This window comes from Nothobranchius furzeri, chromosome 4 (assembly GCF_043380555.1).
Source record: "Nothobranchius furzeri strain GRZ-AD chromosome 4, NfurGRZ-RIMD1, whole genome shotgun sequence".
Taxonomy (NCBI): Eukaryota; Metazoa; Chordata; class Actinopteri; order Cyprinodontiformes; family Nothobranchiidae; genus Nothobranchius; species Nothobranchius furzeri.
Window position 1 is genome coordinate 3,884,847 of NC_091744.1, and position 17,206 is coordinate 3,902,052.

Here is a 17,206-nt window from a genome sequence, read left to right on the forward strand (position 1 = left end):
GACTGTTACTTTAGTAGATAATGTTATTCGTGGGGGTTTGTGTAACAGAACCCCATTGGAATATATTTCCCTAGCGCTATTGCTGTGCTAAATAAGAATAAATAATAAGTCAGCCATAACAACACGTTTGACTAAAAACAAAGTTGTGCAGAAGTTTGTGTTTATTTTTCTAAATTTGTCCTGTTGAATGTAGGTCAGAATAAAATATGTTTGTGAAAATGATAAATATTTTTTTTTATGACTGACATGCATTTTCATATTACTAGTTGTGCCACAGGTAAAGAAGCTTAGCCATTATTGATCTATGAAACAGAAGGTGTAGAGTCTCAACCAACTTGTTGACATTTTTGTTTAAAAATGTGTTTTTCAGCTACCGGAAGAAGCAGGCTCCTGAAACTGCAATTCAGGGAGGTTATGTGAACTCAACCTTGACACCCAGTAAGAGAACAGCAGCTAAAATGTCGCATCGATTATCTCCAACTGAACCTGTGTCTGAGGGGTTAGTATCTTTTCTGTAAAACAAATATTCACGTTTTTGTGCTATGTAATTTCATACATTAAATTACACCTTGCATATCCACACTTGGTTCAGAACTAACATCACACCACCAAACACTTCTGACATTATCTTTACAGGGAAGATTTCCTAATGGCTGGTGTTGAGGCCTTAGCTGATGACCTAGATTTGGATCCTTTTGAAGAAAGGTAAATTTGTTCATGAGAAGTCTTGCCATATATGCAGGAATTTACTGCTGTACTATGTGCAAAAAAGATAAAAACACAATAGATAAGCAAATATAGGTCATCATATATATTTATTTATGTTGTGAAGTGTCAATTCACAGCAGATTGTTGTTATTTGCAGAAATAATTAATGACAGATGTATTAGGCTCCACATTTATCACTTTAGAATCAGTACCATTTCAGGTAAGTTCCAGTATTTATCTTTACGTACAACAAATATTACTGTGTTGTCTGTAGTTTCAAATCCATGGATCTAGCTACGGATGCAGTCCAAATTGATGAGGGCCAAGCAAACAACTTACTCAACAGTGTATGAGTTGCAGTGTCTTCTTATCTAGGGGTGGGCAATATAAACGATATAAGGTAGAAATGATATAAAATTGGGTAATGATAGTTTTTGGCTATATCACAATACGGCGATATTGTGATAACACATGACGTCACTAAGATGTGCACCCTGCTGACAATGGGACAACCGAATGGCGGTGACTGCAAGCATGGAGTGGGCGGAGGAGGAGGCCTATATGCCTCAAGTGGCATATATTTGCCACATGAGGATATGTAAAAGCATGTCAATTTGACATCTATAAACAGATGAAAAAATATATCACAATATATATCGTTACTGCACATGCTTCAGATTATATCGCAATATAGATTTGAGGCCATATTGCCCAGCCCTATTCTTATCTACACTCTTTTTTTTTAAACTCCAAAGTCTAAAAACAATATATTAATTCTACTTTTATTTATTGATTTCATAACAGAATAGAACTGTTATGAAAACTTTGTCAGGCTGACGAAGTTTGCAGCCGCAAACAAAACGTTGCAGGTAAATAAAACCCTTCTATGTTTTAAAAAGAACTAAAAGATGGAATTGTTGTTTTATCCTTGTTCACAGGCTGGGATCCTAAAGGGAATTTCCATCCTACTTGTGTGGCTGAATGCCATCTTCAACCAATTTTGGTACATTTGCCAGAAAGCACAACATCGTGATATGTTTAATGTAAGTATTGTGACATCTTTTGGACAACAAGACAACAATGCACATTGACATAATTACCTTTCTTTTCATAATAGTGCCAGCTCTCGTGTTTCTGTTGGTGAGCGCTTCTGTCACATGTAAAGTTTTCAAATAAAACTTATTTTTTCTGTTAGGACATGTGGGTGGGTGTGCTTCACCATGTCACAGGGAAGCATGAATGGACTTGTGGCAAATGTGACCATGGACCACTTGATGCAACGACCAGTGATAAAGAGCTCATGGTACCATGATCTCCACCACACGAGGCTCTTCAACGAATCATGTTCAACAGACGCTGGTTGAAGGATGTCACCAATCTGACCTTTAGGTATATTAATAACATTTTCATAAGCAAAAAAGCTAAAGTGTCAATATCAAAGCTGACAATTTACATATAGAAATTACAATTGTGGGTGAAAAGGCAATCAAAAGTGTGATTCCTAATAGTCTATGAAGTTGTAGCTTTTGTTTTTTTTTACAGGTCAACTTCAGAACTGGAGAGTTTCCAGAATTGCATTCTCATGTAATCTATGTATGATCTAATGCTGCTGTTCTCTCTCCATAAAGGCCCCAGCTACGTGAAGCATCAAAAGACAGGAATGACTTATTTCATGCACACAGATTTATTAGAAATTAAGAAAAAATACTATGTACAAATGCAAATAACAGAACTTTTTTGTACATAAATAAAAATAAATATATTGCACAAACTGTTTGTTTATTTTTGGGTGAAAATGCTCTCTTCAGCTAAAGTTATTTTGAGGTATTGTGCTGTTTTGGATCTACTGTAGTTGTAGATAAACGGTTTGGATTTTTGGGTTAGGGTGCCCTCAGTCAGGAAGACGGTGTCCTGGCGTCTCTTGCCGAAACTCCAGGATATCCAGCATCACCCCTGGAAGACGGGTCACCACTCTCTCGAGAATATAATCTCTCTCCTCCTGGCTCAGGTGTTGTAAAGCTGTCTAGAAATTAAAGAGTATATGTTTACATGACTAGATTCATATCTCCAGTGAGTGATGTTTTCGTTTTTGGCATCTCTATTATTTTATTTTATTTTTTTACCCAAATGGCTACAACCAACCTGCATCTCAGCTATACTGGCAGCTCTCAGCTGTGCAAGCCGGTCTTGGCCCTCTTCTCTGAAAGCTGTTCGCTGCCTACCCCGGCGCCCTGGTCCTCTTGAAGGAGCTCTGGACCTCAACCTGCTGCCCTCACCCCTTGAGCGTGTCCTTCCCCGACCCTCGGAGCGACCTTTTCCTCTCCCCTTTCCTTTAGCCCCTGGTCTCAGACTTTCCCACGACACATCAAAGTCTGTGGCAGGCTCAGGCACTTACTCCTCATCTGAACTGTCTTCCATCACTGCTTCCAATGTGAATTCCTGAAAATCAATGACAGTAATGGAAAAATGACTGTATTACCCTGTAGGTCTTGTTGATATTATGATTTTATTTTGATGCATTTTTGAACTAAACATTGATATTTATGTTCTTATTTACATTGTTGTGATGCCTGTCCTGTAATGAAATTGGTTTCACAAATGATGTCAGTGACTTGAAATTGGATGTTCTTACATGATGTATAAACAATAACATTAGCTTGTTAGTAAGCTTAGTGCAAAATAATAACTGTAACTGGTCTAAAAACACCAGAAATCACCTGCAGCCACAAAGCCTTATGCTAATAAAGTAGCATCATGTTACTGTCTTGCTCTCCTGTCACAAAACTGGCTTATGAATATTTCATAGGAAGGAGCACTTGCTTTACATCACGAGTGTCATGGCTAAATTAAAATGCTAATGTTGTCATGGAATTATACAAATATTAGACTAAAGTAACAATGTTACTTACTTCATCGCTCGACACGGTGCCTTGTTCTAGCCGCGCTCTGGCCGTACATCACTGAAACTTTTTTTTTTCTAGTGAAGAGTTTGTGTGCGCTCTCGTGCCGGGCTGCAGTTACTCACAGCGCCGAGTGCGTCGCTAATGAGTTTCGTTTCTTCATCCTGCCCCATGCTCCTTTAAGAAAAAAATTGTCATTTTTTTTAATACTTACTGTCATTGGCTCTTGTTCTCCGATTGAGTAAAATCACTTGATCAAGCCTTTCATACATTCCACACTACGAAAAAGGTAAAAGTGTGTAAGATTCACGCTGATATCATATCAGATTGATATCGGTATCGGTCAATACTGAAGGCTGCAATATCGGTATCGTATCAGAAGTGGAAAAAGTTGTATCAGGACATCCCTAATTGCTAAGCTGACTCCCATTCTGTCACGCGCTGAACTTGAGATTGTTTTCCACACCTTCATCGCCTCACTCTTAGACTACTGCAACTCTCTTTTCACTTGTCTGAGCAAAATCTCCGTGAACCGTCTACAGGTGGTTCAGAATGCCTGTGCTCACCTTCTGACCAAATCGCCAAAATACACCTACATCACCCCGGTTCATTTCAATATACTGCGTCTGGTTTTTAGGGCCTTACATGGACAAGCACCATCATACTTTGGTGATCATCTCAGTCCCTACACCCCCAGTAGGTCCCTGAGGTCCAGTGACCAAAGCCTACTGGTTGTGCAGCGCACCAGGCTAAAGACCAAAGGTGACAGATCATTTGCTGCTGTGGCCCCCAGACTCTTGAACTCTCTCCTCCTGAGCCTGAGATCAGTGGACTCAGTGATCTCCTTTTAAAAAGCTCACTTGTTCAAGCTGGCCTTCGTCCTCACCCTCTCCTTACTCTACTCCACCTTTCCCGGGACCCACTGGTTTCCCTCCTTCATATTAATTTTCTCTCTTTACATTTTATAATCACAATTTCTTCTCATTGTAACCGCATCTTTTAATCTTTAAAAAAAAGATTTTTTATATTTAAAATGTCTTGTTCCTGTGAAGAGTCTGGTGATTTTCATCTTGAGAGGCACTTATAAAAGATTGTTTTCTTTCTTTTTTTCTACGTCTGTAGTCAGAGGGACTGGTGGTGCCCGTGTACATCAGTCTGGCAGCTGTGGCTACATTGTAGCTCATCACCATTATTGTGTGAATAAGTGAATGACTGATTGTGCTGTAAAGTACCTTGGGGGGGTGGGGGGTGGGGGGTCCTAGGACTCTAGAAGGTGCTATGTCAAATACAGGTCATTTACCATTTCAGATATTTCTGGAAAATGATATAAAATTATAAATAGATTGAAAATGTTTATTCTGTTGTAAAAATTCAACTACATGGGGAAAAAAACCCAAATCTCCTTAAACCTACATTTTTATTATGTCTAGAATATCACAAATATGAATAAGTAGTTATCACTTCTAGGTCCACAGGGCCACTTGGTGGCTCCAGAGCCACAGGTTGCAGACCCCTGGGCTAGTGGAACTGTAATATTTTGTACAAACTTTTTGTGTTCAATCGGGTTTTCTTTTTATGACATTGTAATGCCAGTTGATACCAAAAGTGTCAAGAAAGCAAAAATGGAAATAATCTGTAAGGAGCGGATGCTTTTTCACAGCCCTGTCCCAACATCCGCCCTGCCATGTCCTGGACAGCATGGAGTGTACATATTTACTTCAGGCGTTAATCCACCATTAATGATGAGAACACAGTCACACGCCCTATGTGCAAATCCAAATATGCCACACAAATCAGCTGTCATCTGTGCAACATACCACACGTCTTAGGATATTTCTGTTAAATCACAAAGAACTTCTTAATGTGCTTGGTGGGGGTCTATATAGGTCTGCATAGGTTTTTAAAGTGTGCATCGAAATGTAAGTGTGTTTTTCTGGTTTGTCGCACCTAATTTTTAAAGCAAAAAATGTCTAAATAACCTTTCCTCTAAGGTTAGAGGGTAAATCTGCTGATGTGATGATGCTCCTACTTGATTATTACAGCTGCAGCAGGTCAGACGGGTTCTGTAAAACCAGAAAGTCCTTCACAGTCTCTAGAGATCATTGTGAACGAGTCAGATTCCAGCAGCACAGCAGATATACGTGTTCATGCTGCTACGAACTGCTGAAACCACCGTGGTGATTTCCAACAATAACACTTTAATCTCTGGTAACAGTGCAGTGACTCTAGAACACATACTCACTCTAAACTTTAAGAATGTTTAACATGTACAGACCTGTAATTAGTAAAGTCACCATGACGGATGCTGGAACACACACCTACGCACGGTGAGGGCGTGCCTCTCTTCTGTCACAATGAAGTGATGGACTGCTCCAACTTAAGTTGTAAAACTAATTAAAGCCAGTAATTTAAAAGCCTCAAAAATTCTTGCAATGAGGCTTTTGCTTTCTCTTTCCTACAAAACTAAGGCAAACACAAAGTTATCTGTGTGGTTTTATTCAAAATCTTTCACACTCCCACTGGGGTTGCAGTTGTTTTATTGACATTTTAGACCAAATACTCTGCATGAGCATTTAGCAGTGAAAAGACACAAATTACAGAGAATACTCAACGAATACGCTTTCATCCAAGGATCAGAATTGTTTTAAATGATCTTCTTTCATAGCAGAGCTGTTTTCTGTGCAAGTGCACTGTTTTGGTTCCAGTTCCTGATGTTAAAACTGATAATAGTGACCAAAGGACCCACAAAACACCCTGATTCCTGCTGTCAAAATGTTTTATTTTTTAGTGAAAGCTGTTTGTGTCCAGGATGAAGGTCAGGTAACTCCTGATAAGGTATTCCGTTTGAGGACGGAGACTAAGATGTGCTGGAACAGGTTTGGTTGGAGCAGGACGTCCTCAGACCAAAGACACCAAATGATAAAATGCTCTTCAACAAATACAGTAAACCTGTCATTTGCTCCAGATTTGTTATTGTCCATGAAAATGCAAAAATCAAACTAGCATTTTAATGATCTGATCTGTGTGATGGAAAGTGGCTTAAAAATGAAATTGAATTAAAGATAATAAAAAATTCCAGTTGATGCAAAACAGACACAGGTGAGCTCAGTGTCGCATCACGTTTGCAGCTTTTCAAACCTGAAAAAAGTATTAATTTCACAAAGGAAATTCTAAAGACTGGACAATTAAAAAAAATTTACAATTTAGAAATTTACTATTTTTACAGAAAGTCTTGTGCTTTTATAACCGTTTACGGTCATCCATGTTTACAAATAACAGGAAGTGGACTTATAACGTAGCATTAGTCTATAAGTATTCACCGTAAAAGAGGATTAAATCTCAAATTGTAAACGGCCTGTATTACTGTAAATATTTGTCTATAATTGCAGGGTGTGGTGCGCTAGTCACACATTAACATAGTTGTTTGAAAGCTTAGAGAAGTGGAAATTATGTTCGACGTAAATCTGTTGACACAAAGACAACTGTCATGAAGAATTCAGGACAGGCGAGTTTAAAGTCTTAACGTGTATTTCTGGCAAAGAACATGACTTCAGCCACGTCAGCGGACTTCAAGTCACCAGATTTGAGGGAAACAAATTTACATTGAACACCAAAATGTTCTTAAAGGGCTTGGGCGGTATCCAAGTTTTAATACCGTTAAACTTCCTCCACAGTTTACCACAGTACGGTATTGCCGTCACTAATTAAAAATTACAACGTAAAACTACCGTTCAGAAACTGAATCCCAAACACTTACTACTGAACGAGCTAACAGCAACATAACACATAATATTAACAACTTTTATTTAAAAATACAGCTTATTAATAATATTTTTTTACCAGAAAAACCTGCATGCTCCAACATTGCATGTTATAGAGTGACATCTCTCTCAGCTGAAGCTGTGCCGGGGCTGGATCTTTCAACAAGACAACGACCCTAAACACTGCTCAAAATCTACTAAGGCATTCATGCAGAGGAACAAGTAGAACATTCTGGAATGGTCATCTCAGTCCCCAGACCTGAATACTACTGAAAATCTGTGGTGTGAGTTAGAGAGAGGGCTGCTCAGAAGCCATCAAATCTGAATGAACTAGAGATGTTTTATAAAGAAGAATGGTCCAAAACACCTCCAGCCAGAATCCAGACTCATTGGAAGCCAAAGGAAGAGTTTAGAGGCTGTCAGAGGTGGAAAGAGTACTAAAATGTTGTACTTAAGTACAAGTATAATTACTTTCATAAAATTTTACTCAATTACAAGTAAAATTAACTGCCTCAAAATGTACTCAAGTAAAAGTAAAAAGTAGCTTATTTCAAATGTAGTCAGAGTAAAAGTTACTTAGTTACTTTTTTGACTGTGCAAGGACGGGCTCTTCTGAATAGTTAAAAAAAAGACAATGGGGTATAAATGTCAAAGTGGCCGTTTTTTTTATTAAATGAGCAAATATGCATATTGAAGTACAAAGGCAGTTACACTGCAAACTAGTAACATAAATTAGGTTATAGTCACAAGCCCATGACTTTTCCCTGAATGACACCCCCCCCCCCCCCCCCCCCCCCGGCAGATCCTGATAGGCCTACCCAGTCTCTCAGCCTCTCCAGTAGCAGGTGATGGTCAACAGTGTCAAAGGCTGCTGTCAGGTCCAGCAGGACCAGAACAGAACAGTCCCCTGCATCACTGTGAGTCAGAAGGTCATTAGAGACCCTAAGAAGAGCTGTTTCAGTAGAATGAGCTCTACGAAAACCTGACTGGAAGCTAACATAGATGTTATGTTCATCAAGAGCAGCTGTGAGTTGTTTAGCCACAACCTTTTTCAAGATCTTGGAGATGAACGGAAGTTTAGAGATGGGTCTGAAGCTGCTATGGAGAGAAGGGTCGAGACTCGGTTTTTTAAGAAGCAGGTGGATTACAGCGTTCTTAAAGTAAGCAGGGACCTGACCAGAAACCAGAGAAGCATTAATTATAGAGAGCACGCTGGGACCGATGGACAGAAAAGCACTTTTAAACAAAGATGAGTGTAGGATGTGATGACTGTTGCTTGACTTGCTCCGCCCCAGCCTCTGCCATTTGGTGAAGATGTCTTCTCATATTGATCAAACCTGTTGAATGACAAATACATAACACATATTTAATATATCTGGCAATTAAGTTTTGATAGAAGATGCAACAAGAATTGTTTTTAGTAATACATGCCTTACAAATACTATCATTTGTGTCGACAGACTCGTATAATTGAACTTTAAGTATGTTGACAGGATTGAAATGAATAAGAAACAGATTAAGGTATGATATTAAATTATAAAATATTACCTGCTTCATTGATATCGTGCCTCTCAGTCCAGGTGGTCTTGAACTTTGGAAGAAGGATTGCAGCAGCGTCTTCTATCATCTCACCAAAGTGCTTTTGGACACCATCCTGAATGGCTCTGAAGAGTGGCAGACACATCTTGGAGACAGTCTCCAGTCTGCTGAGTTTTTCTTTTAGCTGGAAGATCACTTGAGGGGCGGGACTAGGAAGCTCAAAAATGACCAATCAGAAAAAAGAAGGAAATCCCGACTGTACCACACCACGCGGTAGATTTCTAGTTGTAGTAAAAAAAAAAAGCGTCTGGCAATGGCGCAAACATCTTTTATTTTTTAGAAGAAATGCTTTTAGCACTTCTACTTGTGGTTTTAAAGACATCTGAGTCATTTAGAACAGAGGAAAGAGCCGCAGCGAACTCCGCCGCGGTCTTCGTTGTTTATGAGAAATTGAGCATCGCCGTGTATGACGTGAATTAAACAGGAGGAGTCTGGCAGGCCAGGCTATCTTTCTCGTACCATTAGCGCCTATTTTCTTCTCCTACCCATCATTCATTGCACTGTAAGGTCACTGAACACATGCTTCACACTAAGAAGTTCAACTCACCTGTTGACCGCTCAGACATCCCTTCATTCCTTCTCACAAGTTTTGATCTTCTTAGGCGATCCTCCAGTCATCCGAGTAGTCAGTGTTTCTTATCCTTTCCTTCGTACCCCGTAACACACACACACTCTCGTAACTTAAGCACTCAGTTCTTCTGGTGCGCGCCTTCAGCGTCCGCAGCACTTTCGTGTTTGGGTCTTACCAGTATAGACATATATATACATAGACACTTCGTTAAGTGCTGGATCACTCTCGAGTGCGTTAAGACGCTTCTACATATGTATATGTTTGTACTCTCGTCTTTCTTTTCTGTGGTTATGTCTGAATCATCGTCTGAATCCAGTGCGAACCGTGCCGACAGTATTTTTCAATGTTGTTTTTTTTACTCGGTAACGGATAAGATAAAAAATGTAGCGAAGTACAATACTTACAAAAAACAATACTTAAGTAAAAGTAAAATTGCAGATTTTAAAAACTACTTAAAAAAGTATAAATGCGCAAAAAATCTACTCAATTACAGTAACGCAAGTAAATGTAATTCGTTACTTTCCACCTCTGGAGGCTGTTATTCCTGCAAAAGGAGGATCTACCAAATACTGAGTAAATTTCTTTTTGTGGTGCCTACATTTAAGCACCTGTCTATTTTTATAATAATTATTGCACACTTTCTGTAAATCCTATAAACCACTTGTACTTTTTAAAATAAAACCACCAAATAGTTCCCGAGCACAGCCAGAGCTGCAGCTCACCGCTCCCCATGGGGATGACTCGCATGCGGAGATGAATTTCACCAGTGTGTGATGACTAATGGGACTTAAACTTTACTTTACTTAACCTCTCAAAAATCACTTTGTCTCCCATATGAATATTTAACAGAATATTTTTTTTCCGTAACAACCAACGATTTATACTGGAAAATCATGAAGAATAACGGGGCTGCTCAAACTTTCACATCCCACTTTACATCAGTTTTACACATTAACTTACTTTTTTGATATTTAATCCTCATCTCTTAAGTGCACAGCGTTTTTTCCATGGCACTGCTACCATTGCTCTTTTTAAACACCAGCTGTATGCGGTATTACCATAGTACCGCCCAAGCCTATAAAGGTCATTTTAACAAATACATTCCCAGACCAGTTCAGCTGTTTGTTGAAAAGTTAAATAAAAAAAATAAACTTATTTATCTTTAATGTAGCAAAACGCCACCTTTAATCTGTTGTACAGCATGCTGAAGGTTATCGTGTTGTGAATGTGAATATTATAGTTATTTTAGTGTCGTTTTGTTGTGTTTTCATGCTTCAGACCCTGAGTACTTGGAAGGGTCAAGTGAGTATGGCTTCTAGATGGATTTCTGTAAAAACACTGATGTATAACATGCTTAATCTTAACTAGACCTCATCCGCTCTTCTGCCTTTGTTTCCCCAGGAGTTGTACTTTCTGAGAATGCAGAGGAACAGAGAAAAGATGGAGCGAGAAAAAGTGGAAAGAGAACTAAATCAGGTTTGTGTTTAATGTTGATAAGAGGACAAAAGATTTCTGGTGCTGCTGCTGTCCGACTCAAATAAGTTACTTTTTTCTTTTGTATTTTGTTCAACTTCTAAAAAATATTGAGATAATTTGTTTTTGTGCAAAAATTTAAACAAATAAATAGTTTGTATATGTTTGTTGCACGATGACTGTGCAGTGGAGTTAAGTTGTGGGGTCAAGACCCACTAAGTCACTCGCAGTCGTTGTGTCCTTGGGCAAGACACTTAACCCTGCATGGTGGCGCAGTGGTTAGCACTGTTGCCTCGCAGCACGAAGGTTGCAGGTTCGAAACTCGGCTGCGGCCTTTCAGCGTGGAGTTGCGTGTTCTCCCCATGCATGCGTGGGTTTCCTCCGGGTACTCCGGTTTCCCCCACAGATCACAACACGCCCTCTAGGTTATAAGTTGTAAGTCGCTTTGGATAAAAGCGTCTGCCAAATAAATAAACATAAACATAAACCCTCTTTGCCTGCTGATTGTGTTATGGAGCACCTTGGAGGGTTAGAAGGTGCTATACAAAGACAGGCCACTTACCATTTTTTTATGTGTTTATCAACTGCTGAAGGGTAAGAAGAAACTGCGAGTGTGTGTGGCGACGTGCAACAGAGCAGATTACTCCAAGTTAGCCCCCATCATGTTTGGGATTAAATCCCATCCTGAGGAGTTTGAACTGGAAGTTGTGGTTCTTGGTTCCCATCTCATCGATGACTACGGGTAAGGCCAGCAGATAAACTATCTCACTGATGCTCAGTCAGCGCATTCATTCTAGCTTATTATTCAGTCTTTGGTTGGTTTTTTTTTCTCCTCCTTTCTAGCAACACTTTCCGAATGATTGAACAGGATAATTTCGACATCGGCTCCAAACTCCACACCATTGTTAGAGGAGAGGATGAAGCAGCCATGGTGGAGAGTGTGGGACTGGCTCTGGTGAAACTCCCCGACGTTCTCCAGAGGCTGCAGCCCGACATCCTAGTGGTGCATGGTGACCGTTTTGACGCTCTTGCTTTGGCAACTGCTGCAGCGCTCATGAACATCAGAATACTTCATTTGGAGGGAGGAGAGGTCAGAAGATGTCTTTATTATTTAATCTTGCATCATGAAAGCGTTTATATGCTTCTATTATCTCTCTGTTCTGCTTGATCCTGTACAAGAATTTCAACCAAAGCCTCCCTCCTTTGCCTCTTTAAGGTTAGCGGAACGATTGATGATTCAATCCGCCATGCCATCAGTAAACTGGCCCATTATCATGCCTGCTGCACACGCATGGCGGAGCAGCACCTCATTGCCATGTGTGAGGACCACTCCCGCATCCTCCTGGCAGGATGTCCCTCATACGACAAGCTGCTTTCGTCTCATCACAGAGAGGACTACATGGACATCATAAGGAGCTGGCTCGGTAGATACTTTCGTAGTTTTGTTCATTGTTATGTTTAGGAAAAAGAATTTTCATCAAAACAACGGATGAGTTTCAAAACTATTTGGAAAGTCTTTTTTCCCCCAAGAGAACAAGTGTGTATTTGTTAGCACTAGTGGCCATCACACACAGTGTTTGGGTGAAAATAGCATCCTAGAATGTTCACTTCTTCCATTTGCTCTCTCTCTCTCCCAACATGTGGACAAGAGGTGCAGAAGCAGCAGAAAATGACTGTTTTGGTTATCGGTGTATTATGGGAATACACTGTACTGCGTTTCAGTCTCTGATCCTTCTTTTGTCTCCAAACCTGTTAAACTCTCACATCATTCCTTCTCTTGACATTTCCTAAAAAGATCATTCTCACATGCAGATTTAAGTTTATTTAACTTGGTGTGTGTGTGTGTGTGTGTGTGTGTGTGTGTGTGTGTGTGTGTGTGTGTGTGTGTGTGTTGGAACTTGTCACTATAAAAGTCCGATATATTTTTACCTCGTCTTTGTAAAACTTTTGTGATTTTGCAAAACAGTTTGTGCAACGCTTGCCATTGCAGCTTAAGCAGCTTTAGATACTAAATTAAAGACTGCCTTCTGTTTGATGCATTATGTGACACTGATTTTTGTGTTCTCTAGGTGACAAAGTGCAGAACAATGACTACATTGTGGCATTGCAACACCCTGTTACCACAGACATCCAGCACTCTATAAAGATCTACGGGCTGATGCTGGATGCTCTGCTCTCCTTTAACAAGAGAACTCTCATCCTCTTTCCAAACATTGATGCAGGCAAGAAACACATACTTGTTCCTGTGGTTCCCAGTTTTGATTTGATGGTAAAATAAAGTTACTGCAGCTAATGTAGGACGTTTTTTTTCCCCCTGATCTAAACAGGAAGTAAGGAGATGGTGCGTGTCATGAGAAAGAAGGGCATCGAGCAGCATCCCAACTTCCGGGCTGTGAAGCACATTCCTTTTGAGCAGTTCATCCAGCTCGTCTGCCATGCTGGCTGCATGATCGGAAACAGCAGCTGTGGTGTGCGGGAGGCCGGGGCCTTCGGGACACCAGTCATTAACCTGGGAACGAGGCAAACTGGCAGAGAAACTGGTGGGTTTCAGCTGCTGCCCTTCCACCTTTAACAGAGAACAAAATGAGGAGTTTAACCTCGACTGGTTGTAGAGCTTGTTAGGACTTTTTAAACAAATGTTAAATTTAAATCTACATTTATTAATGTTAATATTTAAATAAGATTGAGTACATGTTTATTTATTCAATCAGTCAAGAAGGCTGTAAATATGGATTTCCTTCAGTTTGTTTAAATTCCCTTCACCTGTAATTGCATCAGCAACAGAACGCCTCCATGTTTCCCATCTCTCTCAAATTCACATCCTCATCAGCTGCCATGCTGCTGAAGAAGCTGCTACCAATGGAACCTATTTTGTATAAGTTTGAATATTATTGATAAATTTGTTTAAAAATAGTTACAGCATAAAGTTCTGTTTAGCCACGATTGTCCTCAGCAGTAGTTCATTCATTGAGCGAGTGTGTTCCCCAACAAACCAGTTTCAGAGCATGTTCAGGGAGTTCTCAGTTACAGATCTTTTATTTTATTCCCCAAAGCACAGGAGCTACAGGAGCATTACATTGGTAAAGGTGGGGAACAATGAAAAATTGTTTTTAATGAATATTTCTGATTATAATCAGTCGCTCTGAGTTTTTCACTCAGGCTGAACATGAAAATAGTCTCCTACACCTATCTCCTGCTTTAGCGTCTGATAGAACATAGATGGTGAAATTCTAGGATTTCAAAAACGTACATCACACTGTCACTCGACATTCATGACTCACGGCGGGGAAGGCTGTTGTTGGTTTATTGTCCAGGAAACCTCAGAGAACATCTCAGCTAGTACAAGCTAACCGTTAGCATTAGCAACTCCACAACACAGCAGAACTCCTCCAGGCTTGTGTTACTTGTGGAGATAAAACATCTACATTGCAGAACAAACAGAGTCGGTGGTAGAGTCATTGCTGTTATCCAATCCGAGGTAAGATGTCCGAATATCAATGTTTTGATTAAACAAGTGTTTTAATACTTTTAATGGACCTAAGCACGTAAACTCTGGGGAATGGCCTCAGGGTATCAAACACCTTTTACTGATTCTGTTTGATTCACTGGTTACATTTCTGCCTGCAGGTGAAAATGTTCTACATGTCAGAGACGCTGACACTCATAATAAGATCTACCACGCCTTGGAGCTACAGTTTGGAAAAAGATATCCTGGGTATTTACTCTAAGTATGGATTACAGCAAAAACTCATTGTTTAAATGGTAAATGGTCTGTATTTGCATAGCGCCTTCATAGGGTTCTACAACCCCCCAAGGCTCTTAAAAACACAATCAGTCATTCACCCATTCACACGCTGGTGATGATGAGCTACAATGTAGCCACAGCTGCCCTGGGGCACACTGATGGAGGTGAGACCTGCCATACACTAATAATAATAATAATAATAATAATAATACATTGTATTTCAAGCGCCTTTCAAAGCTCTCAAGGTCACTGTACAAGACAAAATATAAGGAACAGCAAGCAATACAAACAACAAGAAATACAGTAAGTGCCAAGAGTAATTCCCAAGGGTAGAGTCAGAGCAGTGCGATGGATAATAAACTAAAAAGAGTAGATGGAAGGAGGACAGTTACAATGACTAAGCCAGGCGGAACATGTGAGTTTTGAGTTGAGACTTGAAGGTTGAGAAAGAGTTTATATTGCAGAGGTCAGGCGGTAGAGTGTTCCAGAGTTTTTGAGCTGAGTGGCTGAAAGCTCTGGCTCCCATAGTAGAGAGACGAGTGCAAGGAACCGACAGGGAAGGTGAAGATGATGATCGGAGAGAGCGAGTGGGAGTTACCATGTGGAGGAGATTAAAGAGATAAGGGGGAGCGAGATTATGGATGGCTTTAAAGGCATGAAGAAGTATCTTATAGTCAATTCTGTATTTGACAGGGAGCCAGTGAAGTTGTTGCAGGACAGGGGTGATGAGATCAAAAGTGGAGGTCTTAGTGATGATCCAGGTAGCTGAATTTTGGACTAACTAGCTTGTTGAGTGATTTTAGAGGGAGACCGGAGAGGAGGGCATTACAGTAATCGATGCGACTGGTGACCAGGCTGTGGACCAAGATAGCAGTGGAGTGCTGACTGAGGGAGGGGCGGAGCCGATTGATATTGCGGAGATGAAAATAAGCAGTTTTTATTGTGTTGTTAATGTGAGGAATGAAGTATAAGGTGTTGTCTAAGATCATCATCATCATCCTTTATTTATAAAGCACGTTTGAACAGCGACTACACCAACCAAAGTGCTGTACAAGAAGATAGGACACCAAACTAGAAGACAGCAGCATAAAATAGATAAAAACACTTAAAAACTAAAGTAACAGATCACCAAACTAGAAAACAGCGGCGTCATTAGATAAAAATACGTTTAAAAAAACCACTACAATAACAGACAAACTTAAGGGTTAAACAATCTCAGCTGGGTAGGCCAGGGAATAGAAATATGTCTTCAGATGTACTTTAAAAGTTGGAAGGGAGGGGGCAAGTCGGACCGCCAGGGGGAGTTGGTTCCAAAGCTTAGGCGCACAAACTGAAAAAGCCCATTCGCCACGTGCCCTATAGCGAGCTGGAGGGACGAGCAGAAGGTGCTGGTCAGAGGACCTCAAGGTTTGCACCGGAACATAGGGGCTTAAACGCTGCGCCAAATAAAAGGGTGCCATTTCATTCAAAGATTTATACACCAGCAGTAGAATTTTAAACTTAATCCGAAACTGAACAGGAAGCTAGTGCAAATTTGCCAAAACAGGTGAGATGTGTTGCTGCCGGTATGTGTTTGTTAAAAACCTTGCTGCAACATTCTGTACCAATTGGAGGCATACTGTTGAAGAGGAGGGAACCCCATATACCAGAGAGTTAACATAGTCCAAACATGACGTTACAAAAGCATGAACAACTGTGTGGAGATCTCTCTTGATGACACCCAAGCTCTTATCTTTGGCGGTGGGGAGAAGTGTGTTGTTGTCAAAGCTGAGTGAGAATGAACTCGTCTTAGATAGAGATGACTTGGTGCCAATGAGGAGGATCTCAGTCTTATTGCTGTTGAGCTGTAGAAAGTTAGAAGAAAACCAGGATTTGACTTTGGTGAGGCAACTGGATGAAGGAGGATGAAGGGAGCGGGGGGGTTGGTTGGGTAGAGAAGTAGAGCTGGGTGTCATCGGCGTAGCAGTGAAAATTAATATTAAATTTCCTGAAGATATTGCCAAGTGGGAGTAAGTAGATTATGAAGAGAAGGGGACCTAAGACTGAGCCCTGAGGAACTCCAGAGGTAACTGGCTTGGGGTTAGAGCGGAAGGTGCGCAGTTGGACAAATTGAGTGCGATTAGATAGATATGATTTGAACCAATTTAGAGGAGTTTTTGAAATGCCAATGGCAGATAGTCTATGGAGTAGAACTGTGTGTGAGATGGTGTCAAATGCTGCACTGAGATCGAGTAGGACGAGGATGGAAATCTGGCCTGAGTCTGCTGCAAGAAGGAGGTCGTTTGTGATTTTGATCAGAGCCGTTTCTGTGCTGTGGTGGGGGCGGAAACCAGACTGGAAGACTTCGTAGAGGAAGTTGCTGGATAGATGAGAGTGTAGTTGGTTAGCAACAAATTTTTCAAGTGTCTTAGAGATAAATGGTAAGTTGGAGATGGGGCGAAGGTTATTG

At 40.4% G+C, this 17,206-nt stretch overlaps 1 protein-coding gene and 1 long non-coding RNA gene across 5 annotated transcripts in view; one reads left to right on the top strand and one right to left on the bottom strand.

Moving 5' to 3' along the window:
- gne (glucosamine (UDP-N-acetyl)-2-epimerase/N-acetylmannosamine kinase) overlaps positions 1-17,206 on the top strand; it is a 35,639-nt gene that overhangs the window by 9,441 nt on the left and 8,992 nt on the right. For 2 of the 4 annotated variants that reach the window (XM_015968007.3, XM_015967988.3), the window contains exons 2-9: positions 10,818-10,841; positions 10,941-11,015; positions 11,606-11,754; positions 11,856-12,102; positions 12,229-12,436; positions 13,082-13,234; positions 13,340-13,552; positions 14,640-14,727. In XM_015968007.3, the coding sequence (XP_015823493.1) occupies positions 10,959-11,015; positions 11,606-11,754; positions 11,856-12,102; positions 12,229-12,436; positions 13,082-13,234; positions 13,340-13,552; positions 14,640-14,727 (1,115 nt within the window). In that variant the 5' untranslated portion in view covers positions 10,818-10,841; positions 10,941-10,958. The remainder of the gene's footprint in view (positions 1-10,817; positions 10,842-10,940; positions 11,016-11,605; positions 11,755-11,855; positions 12,103-12,228; positions 12,437-13,081; positions 13,235-13,339; positions 13,553-14,639; positions 14,728-17,206) is intronic. The other 2 variants (XM_015968001.3, XM_015967997.3) reach the window with 1 other exon arrangement.
- On the bottom strand, positions 2,234-3,632 carry LOC139069575 (uncharacterized). Its single transcript, XR_011520251.1, has 2 exons — positions 2,851-3,632; positions 2,234-2,731 (listed from the first exon to the last, which is right to left on the bottom strand). It is a non-coding gene; the product is annotated as an uncharacterized lncRNA (long non-coding RNA).